The sequence below is a fragment of the Neomonachus schauinslandi genome, chromosome 4 (genome assembly GCF_002201575.2).
Source record: "Neomonachus schauinslandi chromosome 4, ASM220157v2, whole genome shotgun sequence".
Taxonomy (NCBI): Eukaryota; Metazoa; Chordata; class Mammalia; order Carnivora; family Phocidae; genus Neomonachus; species Neomonachus schauinslandi.
In genome coordinates this window covers 93,160,301-93,182,167 of record NC_058406.1, presented here as the reverse complement: position 1 = coordinate 93,182,167, position 21,867 = coordinate 93,160,301, and the positions used below count along the sequence as shown (strand labels likewise).

Here is a 21,867-nt window from a genome sequence, read left to right as displayed (position 1 = left end):
TTTCTTGTGCTGAGGGCACATTTACATTTTTCTGTCTGTGGGCTTATAATTTTCATCAAACTTGGAAAAATTTGGCCATTAGTTGTTCAAATATTTTCCTTCAGGGGCTCCAATAAAACTTATATTAGGTCGCTTGAATTTGTCTTAAAGCTCATTGGTATTCTGTTCATCGTTAAAAATCTTTTTTTTAAATGTTCTATGTTTCACTGTGGATGGTTTTTATTGCTATTTTTTCAAGTTTAATGATCATTTCTTTTATAATGTATAATCTGCTGTTAATACCATCCAATTTGGGGCACCTGGGTGGCTCAGTCGTTAAGTGTCTGCCTTCGGCTCCTGGGATCTAGCCCCACATTGGGTTCCCGCCTCAGCAGGAAGCCTGCTTCTCCCTCTCCCACTCCCCCTGCTTGTGTTCCCTCTCTGGCTGTGTCTCTCTGTCAAATAAATAAATAAAATCTTAAAAAAAAAATACCGTCCATTTTTTTTTTTTTTTCATCTCAGGTAGTGTGGTTTTCATCTCTAGAAGTTTGATTTGGATCTTTTCCATGTCTTTCGTATCGTTAACAAACTCCATCTTTCTTTTATCTCCTTCAGCATATGGAATGCAGTTAACATAGCTGTTTTAATATAATTGTCTAATAATGTGTCATTTTTGGCTAATTTTCAATTGATTGATCTGTCTCCTAATTATGGGCCATATTTTTCTGCTTCTTTGCATGCCTAGCAATTTTTTACTGAATGCTAGACATTGCGATTTTTAACTTTTAGTTACACTTTTTAGTGTAAGTGCTGCTGAATCAAGCACTTGAGGCTTGCTTTTAAACTTTTTTTCTTAGGTGGGAGCAGCAGAGTAGCACCTACTCTAGGGTTAATTTTGGCCCACCATAGAGACAAAAACCTTTTGGGCACTCTATCCAATATTCTGCGAATTGTGAGATTTGTTATTCTGGCTGCTGAGAACAGAAACTACTAGTCCCACATGAGCTCTGAGTATTGTTCCATCTAATCCTTTTGGGTGGTTTCCTTACATGCATATGTCGATTAGTATTCAGTTGAAGATTCTAGTAGGGGGCCTCTGAAGATCTCTGGAGAGGTCTCTCATTGCAGCTCTCCTGTCTCCAATACTCCTCTCTCCCTCCCGCCGGCATTATCTCAACTTAGGGAGATTGCCAGGCCATTCCTCGATTACCCCTCACTGCTGGGACCATCATAGGACCCACTTTGTTGGTTTCCCATTTCAGTCCTTTTTTGCCTAAAGTCCAATGTCTTGAAAATTGTTGTTTAATGTATTTTACTCAGTGTTTAGGTGTTGTAGGTGGGAGCATAAAGCCACTCCCTGTTTTTCCATCTTGGTCAGAAGCAGAACTCTTTAAAATTAAATTGACTCCATACTCTGTGATTATATCTTCATATTTATGGTGCATTTATAACTGCGTGCATTGCATTATTAAATATTTTCCTGACAAGAGAGAAATTTTGTTTTGATTAGACATTGACAAGAAATTAATTGCCCATTATGATTTGACACATCCAATAACTGGATGACTTTTCTAGAGACCAGCTTCTGACTCCATTCATTTAAAACCTTCTTTCCCCTCCACTTCTCACTTTCCTTCTAGTGCCAGGTGCTCTAGGATATATCAATAGCAATACAACCTTCGGCGCTAGTGCTTCACATCATGCCAAGTGAGGCAGCATGATGATGATCGGAGCATTCCTGGAAGCCATTCCTACACCGGGATGGCTAGCAAAAACTCAGCTCTACATGGAAGTGACTACAAACCACATAAATGTATTTCACTTAAAAATAGTCCCCTTTAGATGAATTCCAAAAATGCTTGTGGCCACCATTCCAAGGTCACCCAACATGGGGGAAAATACGATGTAGGAGAAGTCAGAAAAAAGAGAGACAGCAGTCTTTTTTTTTTTTTTTTTTTTAAGATTTTACTTGACAGAGAGAGAGCACAAGTGGTGGGGGAGGTGGGGAGAAGGAGAGGGAGAAACAGACTCACAGCTGAGCAGGGAGCCAGATGCTGGGCTCCATCCCAGGACCCTGGGATCATGATCTGAGCCGAAGGCAGACGCTTAACCGACTCAGCCACCCAGACGCCCAGAGAGACAGCAGTCTTAACTGATTGCAGTTATCTTACTTTTGCAAATTTTATAAAAACATTTGACCACGTGGACACATTCCTTGGGCTCTTCAGGGTTGGGAAGGGGCCATATCAGTGACGGTCCTTGAAGCTTAAACTTCATTAGCTTCATGTGTAACTGTTTCTGCTCATGATGCCTCAGGTTCAGGCTCCCAGCGGTTCACCAGATAGAGTCCAAATTCTTTCCCTGGGCAGACCCTCCCCTTTCCTCTTCCTATTTTCTTCTGCAGATCCGCACTCCCACCCCAGGCTTCTCACCATGCCCACGGGCAACTCAGTGCGTTGCAAACGTTCTTCTCCTTCCTTGGAATGTCCTTCATCCCCTTCTTCGCTTGAGAGCATCTCCCCCTCCTTGAAGACCGGGACACGTGTCACTGCCTGTGTGTGACCATTGCTGACTCCCCCGGGAATTCACCGTGCTGCCACGGCTTCTTCCTGTTCTTACAGTATCACCGGTCAGTGTTCTCGGAGCTACAGACGCTACCAGCTATCGCTTGCCCAGGGCGTACGCGTGCCCTGACGAGTCTGCGGTCTTGGATCGGCTCAGTTAAGGCTCCCAACCGTCCTGCGAGGCGGCTGCCGTTATTCTCTCCCCTCTCGCTAGTTCGGGCTTCCACCCGTGCCGCACGCGGGGACTGCGGCCGGGGGCTGAGGCCTTCCCCATCGGGGAGGCGGCTGAGCGCGGGCCCCCCGGAGGGACGCACCCCTGCTCGCGCCCGCGGCTGTCCCGCGGGTCCGTTCCCGACTGCAAGGCCCCGTCCTTACCCGGAGAAGCACAGCGACTCAAACGCCAGGGGGCGCCAGCGGCTCAGCTTTCCGACCGAGGGCGGGGCTGCCGGCGGCCGGGAGCCGCCCCGCGGGGGAGCCCCCCAGCTTCCCGGCCAGACGCGCCGGCGGGGGGAGCGCCCTTTCACCCGCCGCCGCTCCCCGCCAAGGCGGCGAGGCCTCCGCCGGGTGCTCACCGGGGGCCGGGCGCTTGCTCGCGTCATTGCACCGGATTCTCGCAAAACCGTCAGCGGGAGGCCGGCGGAGCTTCATTTTCAGTGCGTTGCCCAAGGCTACACAGGCCATGACCGAGCCCTTGTTCTGCACTAGCTTTTGCATCCCCGTGTTCTCCGTGCTACGTACTGCGTACACACGCCCCTGTCATCACAAACCCGCATCCTGCGCCCTTCGGTGTATTTAAATCCGGTGCCTTCGACCCGGAGATTTCCCGGCTCTGCTGAACTTCTTAGGCACGTCGGGCCCCGTCGCCCACTGGGGGGCACCTGCTGCGTCCATCCCAGCGCTGGCCCGAGATGTCACATGTGCGAGACTTGTTCTCCCGACAGAGTGTAGATTCCAGCCGTTAGCATGAGGCTTGACGCGGAGTCGGTTCTTAATAAACACATGGTGACTAGAGGGCCCACACGCCCAGCGTGTGTGTGTGTGTGTGTGTGTGTGTGTGTGTGTGTGTGTGTGTGTGTGATTAACATAGCTCAGGGCCTGCACAGAGCCAGCAGCAACAAACCACGGTTGAAAATATGCGATGGAGGATTTAACAGTTTGACGTGTCTGTTTTGTTCTGCCGCCTTTACATTTGTGTCCAGCTGGGCCTGCGAACACCCAGAAGGCGAGGATGAGGAATGTGGGCGCATGTGGCTGGGGGAGGGGGGCAATGCGCCGTGGTACTGGGGAAAGGGGAAGGCACAGGGCAGGGCGCATAGCTTTCCCATGGCGAGAATAAGGCCCACATAGAGAAAGAGAGGGAGGGAGGGAGGGAGATGCCAAGATCTGAGTGAGAGCAGAAGGAAAATGAGCCCTGAATAGGAGCCTTGTGTGTGGCCCCATGGTGCTGACTCACCAAGACACAGGGGAAGGAAAACACGCTGGGGCTGAAGAAGGGGCCTGTGTGCTGTGGTCGCCGCTCTAAACCACCCTACCACCCTGAGGACACCCTGTCTGCTCTGAGGCCCCACGCGTTCTGGAAGGCTCTGCTTTGGGCTGGGTGCCCCGGGGGAGTGGGAGAGTGGGTACCGCACAGAAGGGAGATGGGCAAGTCTTTTGGGAATGCCAAAGGCCTCTCCTGGGAGAGCTCTGTGTTCGGAGTTCAGGTGGGGAAGGAGGACCAGAGGCGGAGGGTCTCTGTCTCCAAGCATTCAGCCGCCCCCACCTCCACGGGCAGGTCAGACTCGCAGGCGCGGGGCACAGAGATGCTGGTGGCTTCCGCGGCTTCTTGTCCACACCCGAAGAGCAAGGCAGGCCTCATGAGTAAGAGCTTCCCGGAGCTGATGCTAGACAGATGGTAGCACAGCCCGGGGACAGAAGCTCTCCCGGTTCCCCACGCCCCGCCTCACCTCAGCTGTCAAACCGGTCCAGGGACCTGAGGACGGGATTTTTGTGGCAACAAGTACGGCAGGCAGCCCGAGGCCGGTGGGCAGAGGATGAGGCTGGGAATGCGGGGCAGCCCAGGTGAACGAGACCAAAGCCCGGCCGTTGTAGAGAGGCCGGTGAGAGGAGGACTTCTTGGTTCCAGGTCAGCGCTGGGAGGAGCGGTCAGTGCGGGCCGAGGAGACAGCCTGGGCTCTGCCATTCACGAGGCCTGTCAGCTTGGGCCTTGTTCTCCTAACCTGTAACAGGTCAGAGCTAGAACCCAGGGTGGGAAGGGGCCATGTCCGGTGTCTGAGCTTTCTGCTAGCTCTGACATTTGAGGACTCCAGGTGGGTCGGCAAGTCGTCTTTCTCCTTCTTCTTCACCAAAACCCTCATGCCTTCGGGGTCCTGTTCCTGCTGAGAGGCTCCAGGCTTACTCCAGTAATCCCAGGGGCTTCGTACTTAGGTGCATGACTGACAGTAAGCGACTACTCCTAACTCCCCAAATGTATTATTACCGTTTTGACTGTCGTGTGGCCAGGGGAAGGGGAGTGGACTTGAGGGCCGAACGGGGGCCGGTCTGAATCCGAGCCGTGTCACCAGCTCTCAGCCCTGCTCTGCTGTGGGCCTCAGGCGGCCCTGATTTACCTCAGGGGGCGAGAAAGAATCACTGCTCCCCGAGTAGCTGTGTTGTTTAAAGGAAGTAACACGGAAGGGCACCACATAAATACTCCGAAAATGTGCCTGCCCTCCTTGAGAGGCCTTAATCACGGCCCGAAGGAACACAAGAGAGTGTGAGACGGAGATTGGGAAGCGGGAGGCTTACCAGGGGTGTACCCTTGGCTTCCACCAGAACCGACAGAGGGGAGGAAAAAGGGAGGGAAGGCTGAGCTGTGGGAGTCTCTCAGTAGAGAGCTCAGCCAACCCTACAGGGGTTTTGAAGCAGGGAATGACCCTTCAGTGTTCCCTTGATTTGGGACAGGAGGCCAGGTTTTTGTCTTTTTGTTTCTGTTTTTTTTGTTTGTTTGTTTTGGTTTTTAATTTTACTTATCTGAGAGAGAGAGAGCAGGAGCAGGGGGTGGGGGTGAGGAACAGAGGGAGAGGGAGAAGCAGGCTTCCCGCTGAGCAGAGAGCAGGATGCGGGGCTCGATCCCAGGACCCTGACATCATGACCTGAGCTGAAGGCAGCCGCCTAGCGGACTGAGCCACCCAGGCGCCCTGGGGCCAGGTCTTTATACGGCACGCCAATCAGTCTTTGCACATGAGCTGCCCCTTGAAGGAGAGGTGACCTTGGTCAAGTTAATTTCAGTTCAGGCAATTCCTAGAAGGGGCCTATAGCCGAGGGCTGTTTACTGTCAGCATTTCCGGCAGCTACGGAAATAAATCCTTCGTTTCTTTTTTTTCTTAAGATTTTATTTATTTGTGAGAGAGAGAGAGAGAGCATGAGTGGAGGGAGGTGCAGAGGGAGAGAGGGAGAAGCAGACTCACCACTGAGTAGGGAGCCCCCCCCCCCAACGCGGGGCTCGATCCCAGGACCCTGAGATCATGACCTGAGCCAAAGGCAGATGCCAAACTGAGCCCCCCAGGCGCCCCTAAATCCATTTCTGATGGAATCTGAGTGTCTACCGTGTGGTTAGTCTGTTGGACTCTTGTCGAATTAAGTAGGTGACTGACTCCCCAGGGATAAGGCCGATCTTGTTGCAACACTTCCTAGTAATTTCGTGGAGGCAACCACTTCACAGTGGCATGGAGAGCTACACGATACCCCCTGTGCTCCCCACTCTAATGGCAAAGCTGCTTTTATATCCCTCCAAGGCAGTAAGTCACTCGCAGGTGTCCCAGAAGTCAGACTCGTTCGACGCTTTCCAAAGCTTGATGTTCATTTTTCTCTTTTGCTGATGGAGGTTTTGAAGGTAGGAGGGAACGCTTATGGGGAATGCAGTATTTTTGCAAGACGGTCCTTTCTCTCTTTGCCTTTTCCTAGGTCTTCCCTACAAGTTACTGGGGGAATGTTTTGCAGAGTGCTGTGCCCCTGGGAGCTCCTTCCACCAGCCCCAAGCCCTTGCAGAACGCACACCACATGAAACAGCACTGCATTCTTGGGGACTCCTAGTGCCTCTGTCTCTGACCACATCCGAAGACGAGGACAAGCCAATTGAGACATAATGCAAACACAGGGAGATACTGCAGAACCCCAGGTAAAGAATGCTTTGGAAAGAGGAGAAAAGACATTTGCTCCTTTTCTAGTAACTTTTTCCTGCCCACCAAGAGCTCTGTGTGCTACCATAGGGAGAGACAGAGGGAGAGGAGGGAGAATCTCAAGCAGGTTCCACGCCCAGCTCGGAACCCTACATGAGGCTTGATCTCAAGATCCTGAGATCTTGACCCAAGCTGAAATCAAGAGTTGGAGGCTCAATGGACTGAGCCACCCAGGCGCCCCTGTTTTTGTTCAACTTATCTGACCTGATAAAGGTCTCCTGGCATTGGTTAGATCTGAGAATCCACTCCTGGGGCGGGGGGGGGGGGGGTTGTTAGGGCGAGTGGAAGGAGCAATGTGGTGTCCTGTAGGGTTCACACCGGGTCCATCCTAAGAATCAGCCCAGGTACTCACCTAGAGCCTCACTTGGGCTACGGAATCAGACTCCCTAGGGCTGGGGCCTGGGCACGGCCGACAGGCACCTCAGGAGAACCCAGGAAACACAAGTAGTGGAAAGTGGGAAGCCCTGGGGACTTCAATCCAGGCTGGCACTTACCAAGGGCCCTTGTGCGAGCCTCTGGCCCTCAGCGATCTCATCTGCACAGGGGACATAATATGGTGCTTGGACCCAAGTAAGCACTCTTGGCTCTGAATATCATTGAGGTTCCGGCAAACCAGATTCAAGAGTTTAAGACATCTCCGCAGGTCAGAGGCAAAGAGCAAGTTCTTGTGAAAGAACAGGTAAGGGCTGTGAGGCGCTGTTTCTCAAAATGGGAGCCTCAGGCCACCTGCATCAGCCGGCCCCTAGGCCCAATTCTCAGGAGTCCTTATTTTGGAAGGCTTCTCAGGTTACAGTAAAGTTTGAGAACCACTACCCCAGTCTCCTTTCTCCTCCTCTGCTTTTACCAATGAATTGGCCATTGATAACACTAGCAGATGGGTGCTCTCAAGTTTTCTCATCTGGTTTTACAAATAACTCCCATGGAACAGTGCTCATTGCCTACTTTGGACTCATGATCATGAGAACAGATACAATTTTGAAGCCAGCGTTTCAAGACATTTGAAGTTGTTTGAAGGACCAAGCATCAGAAGAGCACTTTATAAATTAATTATATATATATATATATATATATATAAATTAATTGACAAGGCTCCTTCCGGGGAAGATGGCGGAGCAGGAGGATCCTAGGCTCACCTGTCCCACAGATACACCTAGATAACACCCACATCAGTATAAATAACCCAGAAAATGACCCAAAGACTGGTAGAGCAATCTCTACAACTAAATGAAGAGAAGAGGCCACATCCAAGAGGGTAGGAAGGGCGGAGACGTGGTGTGGAGCCAAAGAGACCTGCAGGACTGTCCGTGGGACAGAGGGGCGCTCTGGGCGCAGAGAGGGGAGAGGGGGAGACCCCACGCCAGGCATGAGGGACCCGCACTGTGAAGACAAGGCAGCACTGCTGACAGTGAGGCTGTTATGGAAAACAGATGTACCCGGTGTTTGCTGAAATGATCATTAACTGGCTTAAATGGTGGAAACTTGACATATGTAAACATCCCCACCGGCTCCACATCTTTTGCACATCAAAGGCGTTCTCAGGTGCTTCTGTCTGCCTACAGCTTGCACTTGCTCACAGTGCCGCACCTCACCACCGGACTAGGAGACAAGGGATACATTAGTCACTTGTAGAATGCAAGGGCAGGACAAGATCAGGCACTCTTCAGCTCGAGTACATGAATCATGGATGGCTTCAGGGTCTTTGGATCCTGGGAAGCCATCAACCACATTTTGCCTGTTAGTATATCCATTTTTCTGGGGATGGAGTCTAGCGTTTCTTAGATTCTCAAAAGGCCCAGAACCCCTTTAAACCCCTCCAGGACTGGATGACCGCAAAGGCTTCCTCCAGCTCTAAGGTTCTCAAGAACCAACAGCCCAGCTCCTTTTGGAGTCTAACCTGGACAGGTCACTGACTTCACTTGGTTTTCGAAAGCCACGGGTGTGCGTACTCCCTCGACACCTGCTCCTTCCCAGACAAAACAGGCCCGGTTGTGCAACAGCCTTCACTTTGTACAAACAAGATTAGATTTTCCCCAGACAGTATGATTTAACTTGTTTTAATGTAGTCTGCTATAAAAATGGATGAAGACTTCTGCATGGCACATTGGGCTTTACAAATGAGAATGACTAGTTAATGCTTGTGGTATGCGCTGCGCATCCATCGGCACCTGGTGACTAGCCATCTAGCATCCACAACATGGGTTAGTACCAAAATTGTGAATCATGGAACTTTTACTTAGCACACACACACACGATCTACAGCAAACTTAAATACCAATCTATAATACCTAGCTGGATTATTGGATCCATTGCAGTATTGTGCTTATTTATCTTAGAAGATAGGCAACTAGCAAAAATACACATTTCTTTTGCATCTCCCCACCCCATATTACACTGTAAAAGAAATACATTATTCAGTGCACTTCCTAAGAAATAAACATCCTTATAGTATCTCTCTCTCTCTCTATATATATATATCTATGCCGAAACAAAGGGAAGAGTACAATGCAAATTTTAAGATTACCATTTAAAGCAAGAAGGTAATAACACTGGGATGGTAGCCCCTCTCCTGTTTAGGAAGGTCAGCTGTTTTATCACTTCATTTGGCCGTGCGTGGGAATGAAGTTTAATACATGATTGCTTTGGGCAGTTTATAAGATACCCCGTTCACCATTTGGTAGACATCCTGGGGCATGAGGAGTATTTTAATTTTTGATGTATTGGCCTTAATCAAACCCTAAGCCCTGGAGACACCAATTGTGATTTATACATTGATCTCCATCACTGGCCCGTCCCCCATCAATTCATAGTGGATTAAGAGAAAACAGATTTAAATTACAGCAGGAGGACAGGGCTGCTGGGTAGGTGTTGGCTAGGGAGAATGTATGAGAGGACACCAAGGCCTCTCCATCCCTGTGGACACAAAGTCCTAGAACTACCTTGTCTGAGCTGGGTTGCAGAGTCTTGTTTGGAAGGTGGGGATCGTCCTTATATCCTATGGCCTCTGTCAGCTGTACTAGCCTACACGTTGGAAAGAGGGGAGGTGTCTGGCCTCACAAACTCACAATGATGGAAATGACAGAAGTTTCTAGAATGAAAGACGTTGCAACTTGGCAGCTTGTGAGCTAGACCCAGCTGCAGAAGTGTTTAACCAGCAGTTTCAAATTGTTTTTGAGTCTGTTTTGATATTTAAAAGTGAGAATGTTTCTATGAAAATTTGGATTTCACAAAAATTTGAGGAGCTGGTAACCTGGTCTAGCACTACTGCATGGCAACAAGCAGCTGGGGCTGAACAGCCGGGGCCCTTGCCTATCAGAGGGGGCTCAGGCACTTCAGTTTGCTAGGCCTTCCCCCGTCCCAGCTGACTTACAGCACTTGATTGAGTGACCTGTTTCAGTCATTTAGATGGCCAGTTGGGTTTTGTGACACTGCGGTTTTTGGCCCTGGCATTTTAGGACGCTGACGACCTGACTTCATCTGGAATTTCCGCCCCCCCCATCCCCATGGACAAGATTCCTCCTTTGACCGACTGGGTCCCAGCCACACTGAGTTGCTCTGTTAGGTTATCTTAATGTGCATTTCTACTCACCCTTTATGCTCTATTGCAAACTCCAAACATACAATCACACTAATATTTATGTGTTTAAGTGTGTGTGTGTCAGACACGCAAAGGGCTGTGTATCTATACAGATCTATGTATACTTCCATTTAGGGAAAAGTTAATTTGGTTGCACAGATACACCAAGTGCTGGCAGCTCCGAGAGTAAGTGTAACAATTTGGTAAAACCTATATAATTCTGACTTATAATATTACAGAGACAATGAACTTAAGTTATTGCTTTTTGATTACATAATAAAGATCTCATCCTGTTGCAAAACTTTTTATACAGAACGAGTAACCATTTCCTATTCAAGTAATAGCAATTGGAATCAGAAGTTCCTTACACAAGAGTAGACGCCTGAAGACATTTTTTGAATGGAGATGTGATTTCATTCTATTCAAGGACTGCTGCGGGAAACTGGGAGTGACTTAATTTTTCAGAAGTACGAGGAAATCAGCACCCCCCACTGCCTCCTGCCCGGGAGGGCTTCTCAAGGGCTCTATAGAGCTCAGCTCAGTGGTGAGGTCACACCCACCTTTGGATTCCCCTTCTGACGCAGCCTTGTTTCTGAACCCAAAGCTTATATTAAAAACAGTAAAAGAGGTTTAAAAGCAGTGTTGTTTTTTTAACATTCAGGATTCACAGAGGATCTCATTTTCTGCAATTAGATGATCCATTTTGTGTTTTCGCTGCAGAATCACATTCGCATGGCAGTCTTATTTCAGGCACTTTTGAGACATGTTCATCTGGAATAAAAATCTGCATGAACCACTTCTGCATAATTCACAATGAGTGTTGAGCGATTCCAGTCCCAAAATAGACAGCAAATCACCACCTGGTCCTCAATTAGCTTTCTCCATCACAACGAGATGGTGACTGCTGAGCTTGAGATGTCTTTGAGGTGCCCTTCCAGCTTCAGTACAAAGGTGTGAGGCATAAAAATCCAAACGACTCAGTTTCTACTTAAAAAAAATACAAAAAGGCGAAATACACTAAATGGACTCTACAGATGGTTTCAGCTACTGTCAAAATAAATAACATGATCTGACTCAATGGTTGGACTCCGAGCTCTTGGACGAAATCTGGTGGAATGTCAGCCGTGAAGACTCCTGCGAGGGACTAGCTGCTGGTAGGCAGGAGTATCTCCACGTCCTTGCCGTTAGCCACGACAGCCGTGGAAGAGCAGCTGACGGCTAGGTCTTCCGTGGTGGCCAAAGAGGAGGCCTGGGAATGAGTTTTGGTCAGTGGAGTGGTGGTGGATGGAGAAGGGGTGAGGCCAGGCTTTTTGGGCGGGATGGGTGGAGGGTTTCCTCTCTCAGCCCTGGGGATGGTGGGGGACTTGATCCCTGGAGACAGAGGGCTCAGCGGACTGGACACTTTCCCTGGAGTGGGGGAATGGCTGGCGTCGCCTCTTGGGCTGGCAGCGTTGGCCAGATTCCGATAGTCTGTGCCAAAGGGAGAGCTGTTAGGGGAGACAGGCTTGATCGGCCCTTGCTGGCTAGTGAATCTGGAGAGCACCTGAGTGACGGTGTTGCGGGCCAGCTGCTTGGCGGCAGAGTTGTCTATGAGGGTGGGCGACAGGTCCCTGGATGGGGGGCTCTGCACACCACTGGCCTGCTGGTCCTGATCCGCTTGGGACTGAAATTTGTGCCGAGCCGCCTGGAACCGCTGGTTGATCCCCACTTGGTAGGATGACTGGTAGCCGGGGCTGCTGGCTGAGGACCCCAGCAGGCGCTTAGTCAGCACTGGGGAGGAGCAAGGAGAGGATGTGAGGGAGGAGGAGGCCGTGCTGCTGGGAGACAGGGAGCCCCCACTGGACGGGAGGTGAGCAGGTGCTGGGCCAGGAGTCTCGATTCCCACAGGACACCCGCCGTTCTCCACCGCTTTCTCTTGGGCCGACCCCACAGGCCTGTCTCGTGGAGGCACTTGGTTTTCGCCGCTGCTGCCTACCACCAGCTCCTTGGCAGTCTGTACCTCTGGCTCCAAATGGCCGTTGGTTTTTGCGAACGAGTAAGCAGGAGTGGCGGGACCAGGCGGCCCGGCGGCGCTCACCTTGGCTGCGCTGCTCCCCTGGCTTCTCTCCGTTTGGCAGAACACAGACACCAGCACGGGAGGCTCAGTCACCGTGCCTTTCGACACGGTCACCGGCCTCCTCGCTTGCTCAGGAGGGCTGCTGTGCAGGTGAGAAGCCTCCAGAGCCTTCACTATCTTCTTCAGGCTTTCCATCTCTTCCTTCAGGGTTTTGGTCCGGTTCTCTTCTCGGTTCAGTTTTGCCCTCAGTTGTTCTCGCTCGATGTCGAACTCGGACAGCTGCTTCTCCACCTGCGCCTCGGTCTGCAAGCCCCGCCTCCTCTCGGCCGCCAGTTCCTCCTCGAGCTTACTCGCGCGGCTCTTCTCCTTCTCCAGCTTCAGGCTCAGCTCGCCGGCCTTCTGCCCCTCCTCGGCCGCCTTGCCCGTGGCTTTCCTGCACTCGAGCGCCAGCAGGGACGACAGCTGCTTGTGACGGCAGCGCTCCTCCTCCAGCTGACTGGACAGCTTCTTCTGCTCTTTCTCGAACTTTTTCACCTGGGACTTCTCAAATTCCAGCTGGAAGAGAATGCCACCGGACAGCCTGATTAGGATAAGACCACAAAGAGAGCGGTTGCAAAACACCCCGGCGAGCTCTGGTCTGGCGCACGGCTGCCCCGCACGCCGCGAGCTTAGCTCCCGTATCTCCGAAGCATCGGAGCCCCTACCACCCGAACGTGCGCACTAGGGTTTAACTTTCTCTGCTGATTTCGGAGGCACTTCTAGTTCTTAACGTTGTTGGCGGCAGGAATCCGTGTTGCAGGTCTGCAGAGGGGTCAGAAGATCAGAACCGCTCAGGACTGATAATAGAAAGCCGCACACAGCGGGTTTCGTGATGAATGCGGATGAAAACAAAACTATTCATTTATTCATCTTAACTCCAGTATAGTTAACGTAGTGTTCTGTCAGTTTCAGGGGTACAAGACAGGGCTCATCATCCTAAGTGTACTCTTAAGAAAACAAAACTTTTCAAGTTTCAGTAATCATTCTTTCTGGTCTTAAAAACAAACAAATAGTTGCATTTAAACTGTACTTTTGACTCTGAAAAACAAACTGAGGGTTCTAGAGGGGAGGGGGGTGGGAGGATGGGTTAGCCTGGTGGTGGGTATTGAGGAGGGCACATTCTGCATGGAGCACTGGGTGTTATGCACAGACAATGAATCATGGAACACTTCATCTAAAACTAATGATGTAATGTATGGGGATTAACATAAGAATAAAAAAAAAAACAAAAAACTGTACTTTTGAGGAAAAAAATAAAACAAGACGACACCGGAGAGGGAGACAAACTATAAGAGACTCTTAACCATAGAAAACAGACTGAGGGTTGCCGGCGGTGGGGAGGCACGTGATGTAATGAGCGCTGGGTGTTATAGAAGACCGATGAATCACTGACCTCTACCTCTGAAACTAATATTATATGTTAATTGAATTTAAATTAAAAATAAATACATAAATAAACTGCTTTTTACACAAATGCAGTCTATTTTAATTATTATTTCCACCCTATTTAAGGCACAGAAACTCTTGAGCAAGAGGGAAAGGGTTGATGGAACCCTATTAGTCAATGTTTTTCAAACTCATTAATGGATGAGGAAACCAATCTCATGAGCCACGATTAAAGTTTAAAAAAATGAATGGCTATTGTAAGCAGTAAGGGTTATATATAATTTCATGAGATTTTTGTTTCAGGCATGTGTTTATGTATGTCTGTACACTGGGTTGTGATGTCAAATGTATTTGTTACTGGATTCCCAAGTCAAAATGCTTGAGAGTTTGAAGCTAGTGTTCCCAAAGTATGTTCTACGGGATGACAGGCCCACAGTGAGTGAGCTCTGTCAAAAAAAGATTCTATGCGGGGTACCTGGGTGGCTCAGTCTGTTGGGCGTCTGCCTTTGGGTCAGGTCATGATCCCACGGTCCAGGGATCGAGCCCCGTGTTGGGCTCCCTGCTTGGTGGCGAGCCTGCTTCTCCCTCCTCTCCCCGCTCCTGCTCTCTCTCGCTATCCCTGTCTCTCTCAAATAAATAAATAAAAAATCTTAAAAAAAAAAAAAAAGATTCTATGAAAACGTAGATTTGCTAAACTTAGAAACCATCTTGTTCTTTTTCTGTACTCAAGGGTCTAAGAAATTAGAAACCTATTTAACTTCGTGGCCAGTATTTCCCAGATTTATTTGACCACAAGGCCCTTTGTTTCGGAGCAACACTAATTTACACCCTGCAGGACTATCTTTGAGAAATGCTATTCTAGCCGCATGGTGCTGTGACCCCCTCCACCGTCACCACCTGCTGAGTCAGCCGCTCTCTCTCTTTCTCCAGCATGTAGGTGACATCATCTCCTTCAGCTGTGTCCTGCGCATGCCTCTGCCTTTCTTCCTCAAGGTCTAGGATCACCTTTAAAAGAATTAAAGAAACAAAAATTCCAAATATCAAGAAAACACACTTATAATACAACACAATTAAATACTAAGCACCTCTCATAGTTCCAGAGATCAATCCATCCATCCCAATCAGGTCCATCAAGGATCACTTTATCTAGTAGGGTGAAAGATATGCGAGCTATGTGCTAGAAAACAGTAAGATCTATGCTTTATTTCAGGATGCACAAAATGGCAAGTAAATAGAAGAGAGCAACTAAAGAGCTCTAGGGGTTGAGAAGGTTTCCGAGAATTAATAGATCCAGCAACTGCAGGCAGTTTGCTCAGACTAGGGGATGGGGGCAGGTGATGAAGCAAGACAGGACCACGGAGACCTGAAAGCTGAGATCCTCCCCTCAAGCTCAAATCACTGTGCCCTGCATTAGTTAGTAACATGCATTTTGTATATAGTTAGCTGAGAGGTGGAGAGACTTTTGAGCTCAGCCTGCACATAAAAAGCCTCAACACTTGGGATCCTACATGGAGATTTTTCAGAAGGCCTTTTAATTAATCTGCCTACCCCATTCCACTTATCCTGGCACCAAAGGATTAAGCCCAATTTGAAGGTGAATACTGTACACATTTAAAGGGACATTTCCCACATAATCCCACCTGTAACTGCACAAGATTCTGAAAGGCCAGGGATTTCTTAGCAGCTTCTGTTCCTGCTTCCCAGGTGCCTTGGCCCAGACCTCTAGGGCATAGCCCTGACCTCCCATCTCTCAGTGTTTCTCTTCACTAATAGTTTTCTTGAATGGAGAGAGAAGAGTTTCTGGGACATGAAGCCCAAAATGTTTTCATTTAACAAAAATGAAAACATCTTGGTGTTCTTCCTTTTGGTTTAAAAAAAAAAAAAAAGCCTAACTTGGGGCGCCTGGCTGGCTCAGTCATCAGAGCATGGGACTCTTGATTTCGGGGTTGTGAGTTCGAGCTCCACGTCGGGTGTAGAGATTACTTAATAAAATCCTAAAGAAAACCAAAAACAAAAACAAAAAAACCCCCCAAAACCCTAACTTTTCAATTTAATAGAAAAACAATTTTGGCTAATGGTGGTCCATCATCTCCTCTCCTTTTGGAAAGCCCTCTAAAATTACAGAAATGGAATGAAAAGATAAAAACCCTCAAAGACAGAGATTGTAGCAGACGAGAAATGTTAATAACATTTGAAGAGGGTAGTAGCTACTTTGGTATGGGGGAGGAAGCTGTTTTGCCCTGCACGGCCCCAGAGAGATCTGGAACCTGGAGGCGGCCGGTGCTGCAGAGGAGAGGTGAGATGTGGGGCGGGAAACAAGGGCACTGGCTCAAAATCTGTATTTCCAGAAGGTATTTGTCCCCTCAACCTGATTCCTGTACATAGAATGTTAGGCATCCACTGCCCAGGCATAAGGCAGATGTTTATCCTCAGAAGAAACAGAATGTGGCAGGCTCAGGATTTGGGAATACCAGAGAATGAAGGTGAGGAAAGGGGGATGTGTCTGTTTTAGGAAGGTGGTAGGGTGGAATGGGAGGCAGGGTGTAAGATAAATCCATATCTATAACGAGAGGAAGCATTAATATAAGTGTCAAGAACTGATAAGCAGGGGGGATAGTATACCATTTAGAAATATGGAATTTAGTTACCAAAATAAATGGTCAAAAGGAGAAAGTGGTTGTCTCTGAATATGGAGAAGAGGGAATGGGGAGAGGTGGACTAGGGAACTCTGTGTTACATAATAAGCAGGGTAAGCATGTAATTTACAGTTCAAACCACAACACTTCTGAGAGTCAAAGAGGGTATTCTTAATGACTATGCTGAGGCGACTCAACTGGGACATCAACTGGGACTCTCTTGGGCAAACAGGGACAATAAGCACCCTAATTATAAGCCTCTAGGTACTGTTTGATTTGTAACAAAGTCAGTGTTTTACTTTGATAAAACACTTACAAACAGGCAGTTGGTTTGAAAATATTTAACACTCAAAGAATCTTACATTGAAATATAGTATTAAAGAATTTTGAGTTATTTTTAACTTCTTCCTCTCCCTCATCACCTAGAGCCACAAATCATCCCATCACTACACCTTTCATGGGCGTCACAGCCAGCCAACCCTTCAGGGCAGCTCAGCTGCTTCATGGAGGAAGGGGGAAAAAGGCCTATCAAACAAGCACGCTGTGAAGACTTTCTTAGAGGATTATGTAAAAGGCCCCCAAATTTAGGCAACTATCTCAGACGCACCGACGCATTTTAAACTGGGCATAAATGTCTTTAGATTAGTTCATTCTAGACCAGAGGTTAAACTCTGCTGGGTCTTGGACAACTCTGAGAATTCAATTAAAGATGTTGGAAAAAATTAACATTCTATAAAACCTTATGGACTTTTGGCATTCTGTGTATTTTGGGGGGGGATCATGGAACATCTGAGGCCAATTCCATGGTTAAGAATCTCCACCCCAGGGGTGCCTGGGTGGCTCAGTCGTTAAGCGTCTGCCTTCGGCTCAGGTCATGGTCCCAGGCTCCTGGGATCGAGCCCCTCATCGGGCTCCCTGCTCTGCGGGAAGCCTGCTTCTCCCTCTCCCACTCCCCCTGCTTATGTTCCTTCTCTCACTGTCTCTCTCTCTCTGTCAAATAAATAAGTGAAATCTTAAAAAAAAAAAAAAATCTCCACCCTGGCCTTTCATTTGGACACTGGGAAGAGTAAGAAAAATCATGGGCAAGACCTATGCCTAAGCAATCTGTCAGGTGCATTTTAAGCAGATGGCTCTCTAACGTAGGTAATCATAAAGTAAACTAAAGTACATCAATTTGCAGCTGCTGACCCAATTTTTCAGAATAAAATGCTTCCTACTTAAATGTGTTGATGTCTCCCTTGCTGGTATAAATCTAAACCAATAGTTTTAGAAAATGTACATTCTAGCCAAGCATCTTTTACAGGCCAAATCTGAGTGGTAAATCAGGTCGGGGAATAAAATCACAAGCACTAGAATTCCAATGAGATGAGGTAGAGGAAAGCACAGGTTTGCCTAACTAGGGGCTGTAAGATCTGGAGCCAAACGCGCGCGCGTCGCGCACACACACACACTTTCCTAATAGGGCAGAACAGCTTTAAGGTAAACAATCCTCGGGACTGTTTACGGTTTTAGAAGTAAAAAGCAACGAATCTCAAAACTAGAGATATATAGGGGCCCCTGGGTGGCCCAGTCGTTAAGCGTCTACCTTTGGCTCAGGTCATGATCCCAGGGTCCTGGGATCGAGCCCTGCATCGGGCTCCCTGCTCTGCGGGGAGCCTGCTTCTCCCTCTTCTACTCCCCCTGCTTGTGTTCCCTCTCTCGCTGTGTCTCTCTCTGTCAAATAAATAAATAAAATCTTTAAAAAAAAACCCAACAAAACTAGAGATAGATAAAAACAATCCATTGGCTTGCATGTTTATAATCAGGTAAATTCTCTCTCTCTCTCTCATACAGCATTCCCCAAATACCTGTTAATCTTGCTATTTATCACTTAAGTAAGCAAATAGGGAACGCTCTGTTCAGCCACAAGCTTGGTCAAACCCCAATTTGTTGCCAAAGGTTGGATGTTCAAGAGCTGAAAAAACAGAGCAAGTGTTTTGGAGGGTCCTATCAGGAAGGAATGCCGTCTTAAATAATGTGTCTGGCATAGTCCCTAAATTTAACATGTTGAGTAACTTGTGTTTTCTCTCTGAGCTCTTGGCTCCTGGGTAGGCTGAGGGGCTTCTGACACCTGGGAGACCTCCCAGTTGAATTACTGTGGGAACCGGCGGCTGACAAGATAGGATCAGGCATCATTTATCACGAGAGTTTATGGGGCACGAGGCAGGTGGGTGAACGTACTTTGCGGTGCCTGCTCTCGGCGGCAGCCAGCTGGGACAGCATACGCTCCTGCATGCTCTTACACTGCTTCATCACCACCTTAAGGACAGAGAGTGGGTTTGTGCAGACTGGCTGCTTTTCGCCATCATTCTTCTCCTTCAGTGTCTCGAAGTCTCTCTGTAGAGCCATTAAAGGATCACTGATGTTGTATTTTCCATAGCGTTCTTCAATGAAAGTATCTCTGTGTTGGGCCTGGGAAAGAGGAAAAAATGAGCATTTTGCTAATTTTAACACTATTGCGGAGGGAGATTTGCTAGGAGTTATACGTTAAAGATGGTAGTGTGAGTATGAATGGAACCTGCTGACTACAAATCTGATTGGTGATTGGGCCATTTTAATGTAGAAACGACACCAGAAAGGGGGCATGGTATAATATTAAAGAGGACAAATTCTTACGTAGAGCTAACTATGTATTAAACATTGTTATAAGCATTTACATTCACATTAACTTGCTTAAATTTTATTAGCCTTTAAGATAGTGCTATCATTTTCAATTTGCAGATGAGAAAACTATTATAATGTGGTCAAGTAACAGGTTACTCATTTAGCAAGTGGTCAGAATCAGGATTTAAACCTAGGCAGTCTGGCCTTCAGCACCATGCTTACTGCCTCTGCTTATGAATGCTTGTAACTGCCAGCAGGGATACCTTATCCTTTCTTTCTGTGTTATGGCATTTGCATTTCTAAAATATGGTAAACATGAGAATTTTGAGTTTACATATTTAGGGATGTAACAAGGCGGTTGCAGATAAGTAAAGAATGCTAAAAGTGTTTCCACGTTATATTCTACGACATTTGTGATCTGAACATACAGAACCTCACTCAGTTATCGGTCGGTCAAGAGGGCGGAGGCACTCACAACCAGAGGTGCAGACAAAATCCCTTCTACCTGCTGCCAAATTCCACCCCTTCTTCTAGTCTCTCTTCCCTGCTACCTGCCATCTTCCTTTCTGTCCCCTTCAGGGCTTGGTGGGCTTCAGGAATGAGAGAGAAGGTGAGCAGGGAATGCGGGCTGGTGCTGGAGTCTGGTTTAGGGCTTTGGGCCTGTGTGCCAAATTGGATCCAAAGATCAGGAAGGGAGTGGAAAGATATTCTTTGGCTTCCCTATTCTTTCAGGTCTACTAGGAAGGACCTGAAGTAATACTCCGTATGAGCATTACATATTACATGCAGGTGAACAGAGTGACATTAACAATTACTTTACTACACAGACATTAAAAAGGTTCCTGAGACATTTTACAATGAAAAAAAAAGGCAAGTGTTAATACAGCATTGAAGAAACGTTCTCAAAAACCACAGCAAAATACTATATAATTTAAACTCTCAAATGAAATCTAGTCGTGAAAACTGTTATTTATCAATTTTTAAAAAATTATTTCACCAAAAGTTAGGTTTTCTTTTTCTTTTTTGGGGGGTGGGAGGAGCTAGGTTTTCTTACTACCCGCATCCACGAAGAGGAACGCATTTGAAAAGGGAAATTCACAATTCGGTGGCTCTGCTTAAAAAACAAAGCAAAACAAAAACAAAAAAAACCCTTCAAGACACTAGAGCAAACGTGGGATTTAACACAGAAGTATGTTTCAGTCCTGAAAACATGATGCATCCTTCATTAGACTGTCCAAGTTTAAGACCTAGGAATCACTTAGATTTATGCTATCAATTTGTGTTGGTATCAACTGGCAAATGTTCAAAGCAGAGTTAGAAACCCTGGGTTTTACTTCTGGCTTAACTACAACCATTAAGACAAAAATTTTTTAAGATTTTTTTTTTTTAACTAATTTCTACACCCAACATGCGGCTCGAACTCATGACCCTGAGGATCAAGAGTCACAGTTCCTCTGACTTGAACCAGCCAGGTGCCCCTAACTACAACCATTTTAAATGATGACATTATTGGGGTATTTGGATAAAACTGGTATACTGGAACTATGAAGAACCAAACTGATTTGTTCTTTTTAGTTACCATCTTAAGATAACCATCTTCCTGCCCTTACTACAAGTGTGTGTGTGTACATGTGGGTGTGTAAGCATGTGGATTAAAGGGGTAAGGATTTGAAAGATAGAGTCCAAGACAGACTCCTATTTTTTCAGCTCCCAATTAAAAAGAAAATCCTCAGTAAAATTTCAAAATAGTCTTTATTCCATTTTAGAATGGAGAAAGACAAGACCACTTCCTGAACCGGCTATTTTTATTCTTTTTTAACATCATGGCAAGAGTAAAACAGAAAAGGCTAGTTTTTAGTTACATTTTTAAAAGGAATAGTGTCAGACAACAGAGACTCATCAATATTTTCCTTTCACCAAGAACATCTGTTTCTTTAAGTTCAGGTATAAAAACCTGAGATTTGACAACCCAGGATTTGATGAAAGTACCTGTTTGTAGCTACTTATGTCCTAAAGGCAAATCCAAGTTCAGAAAAATGCTCAAAGGAAGCAAGAGGAAAAAAGACTCTCTTTGAAAAGTTGAAATTCTACTTTTCTTACTGTCACGTTGTTTTATTCATGATTACCATTTTGGTCTGATTAGTGATGGGAAAGGAATGATTCTTGGTACTGAAATTGGTTTGGTAGGGCAGAAAGGAACACGGAAACCTGAGTATGTCTACAGCCTTCTCCTTTTCAGAACAGCACGGAGGAAGTGGGATGGGAGAGCAAGAGCTAGGAGTACGATTCATGACCTTGACAGATCTGCTGAGAAGCTGTCTCTCAGGCTGGAGTATACAGCTAACTAATACTTAAAAACATGACTTTTTAAAACCCACACTGTTATTATCCTGTATAATTAATAAGCATCACTGAGTTACGAGTAATAGATGAGGAGCTTCTTTGGTGAGGTCTCAGACTTCTCTGAGAACAGTTGTTAAGCTGTCTGTTTTCTCTTGAAGTACTTCACAGTAATTCCATAATCACTTGCATAGTAATTACAAGTTATACAAAATTGGTGGTCTTGCACATAAATGAAAAGAATCTGTGGAATAATCTAAAAAAGGCTCCTTGTCACAAAACAGTTCTTTTAAGTACATTCCAATATGGGGCCCAGATATGGGGAAAGTGAATTCAAAGTCTGTATTTATTATAACGAAACACTGGATTAGAAAATGGGAAATGGACTATGGTATTTTTCAACCAACTTAATGCCTCAGTCGGGTGGGTT

At 47.1% G+C, this 21,867-nt stretch overlaps 2 protein-coding genes across 2 annotated transcripts in view; both read right to left on the bottom strand.

Moving 5' to 3' along the window:
• CAPZA1 (capping actin protein of muscle Z-line subunit alpha 1) overlaps window positions 1–21,867 on the bottom strand; it is a 220,456-nt gene that overhangs the window by 159,720 nt on the left and 38,869 nt on the right. The gene's annotated exons all lie outside the window — the stretch shown is intronic.
• The window catches only part of CTTNBP2NL (CTTNBP2 N-terminal like), a 51,892-nt gene continuing 38,833 nt past the window's right edge, over window positions 8,809–21,867 (bottom strand). The window contains exons 4-6 of the mRNA XM_021690073.1: window positions 18,675–18,905; window positions 14,716–14,823; window positions 8,809–12,948 (exon numbers count right to left, since the gene is read on the bottom strand). Coding sequence (XP_021545748.1) covers window positions 11,482–12,948; window positions 14,716–14,823; window positions 18,675–18,905 — 1,806 coding nt within the window. The 3' untranslated portion in view covers window positions 8,809–11,481. The remainder of the gene's footprint in view (window positions 12,949–14,715; window positions 14,824–18,674; window positions 18,906–21,867) is intronic.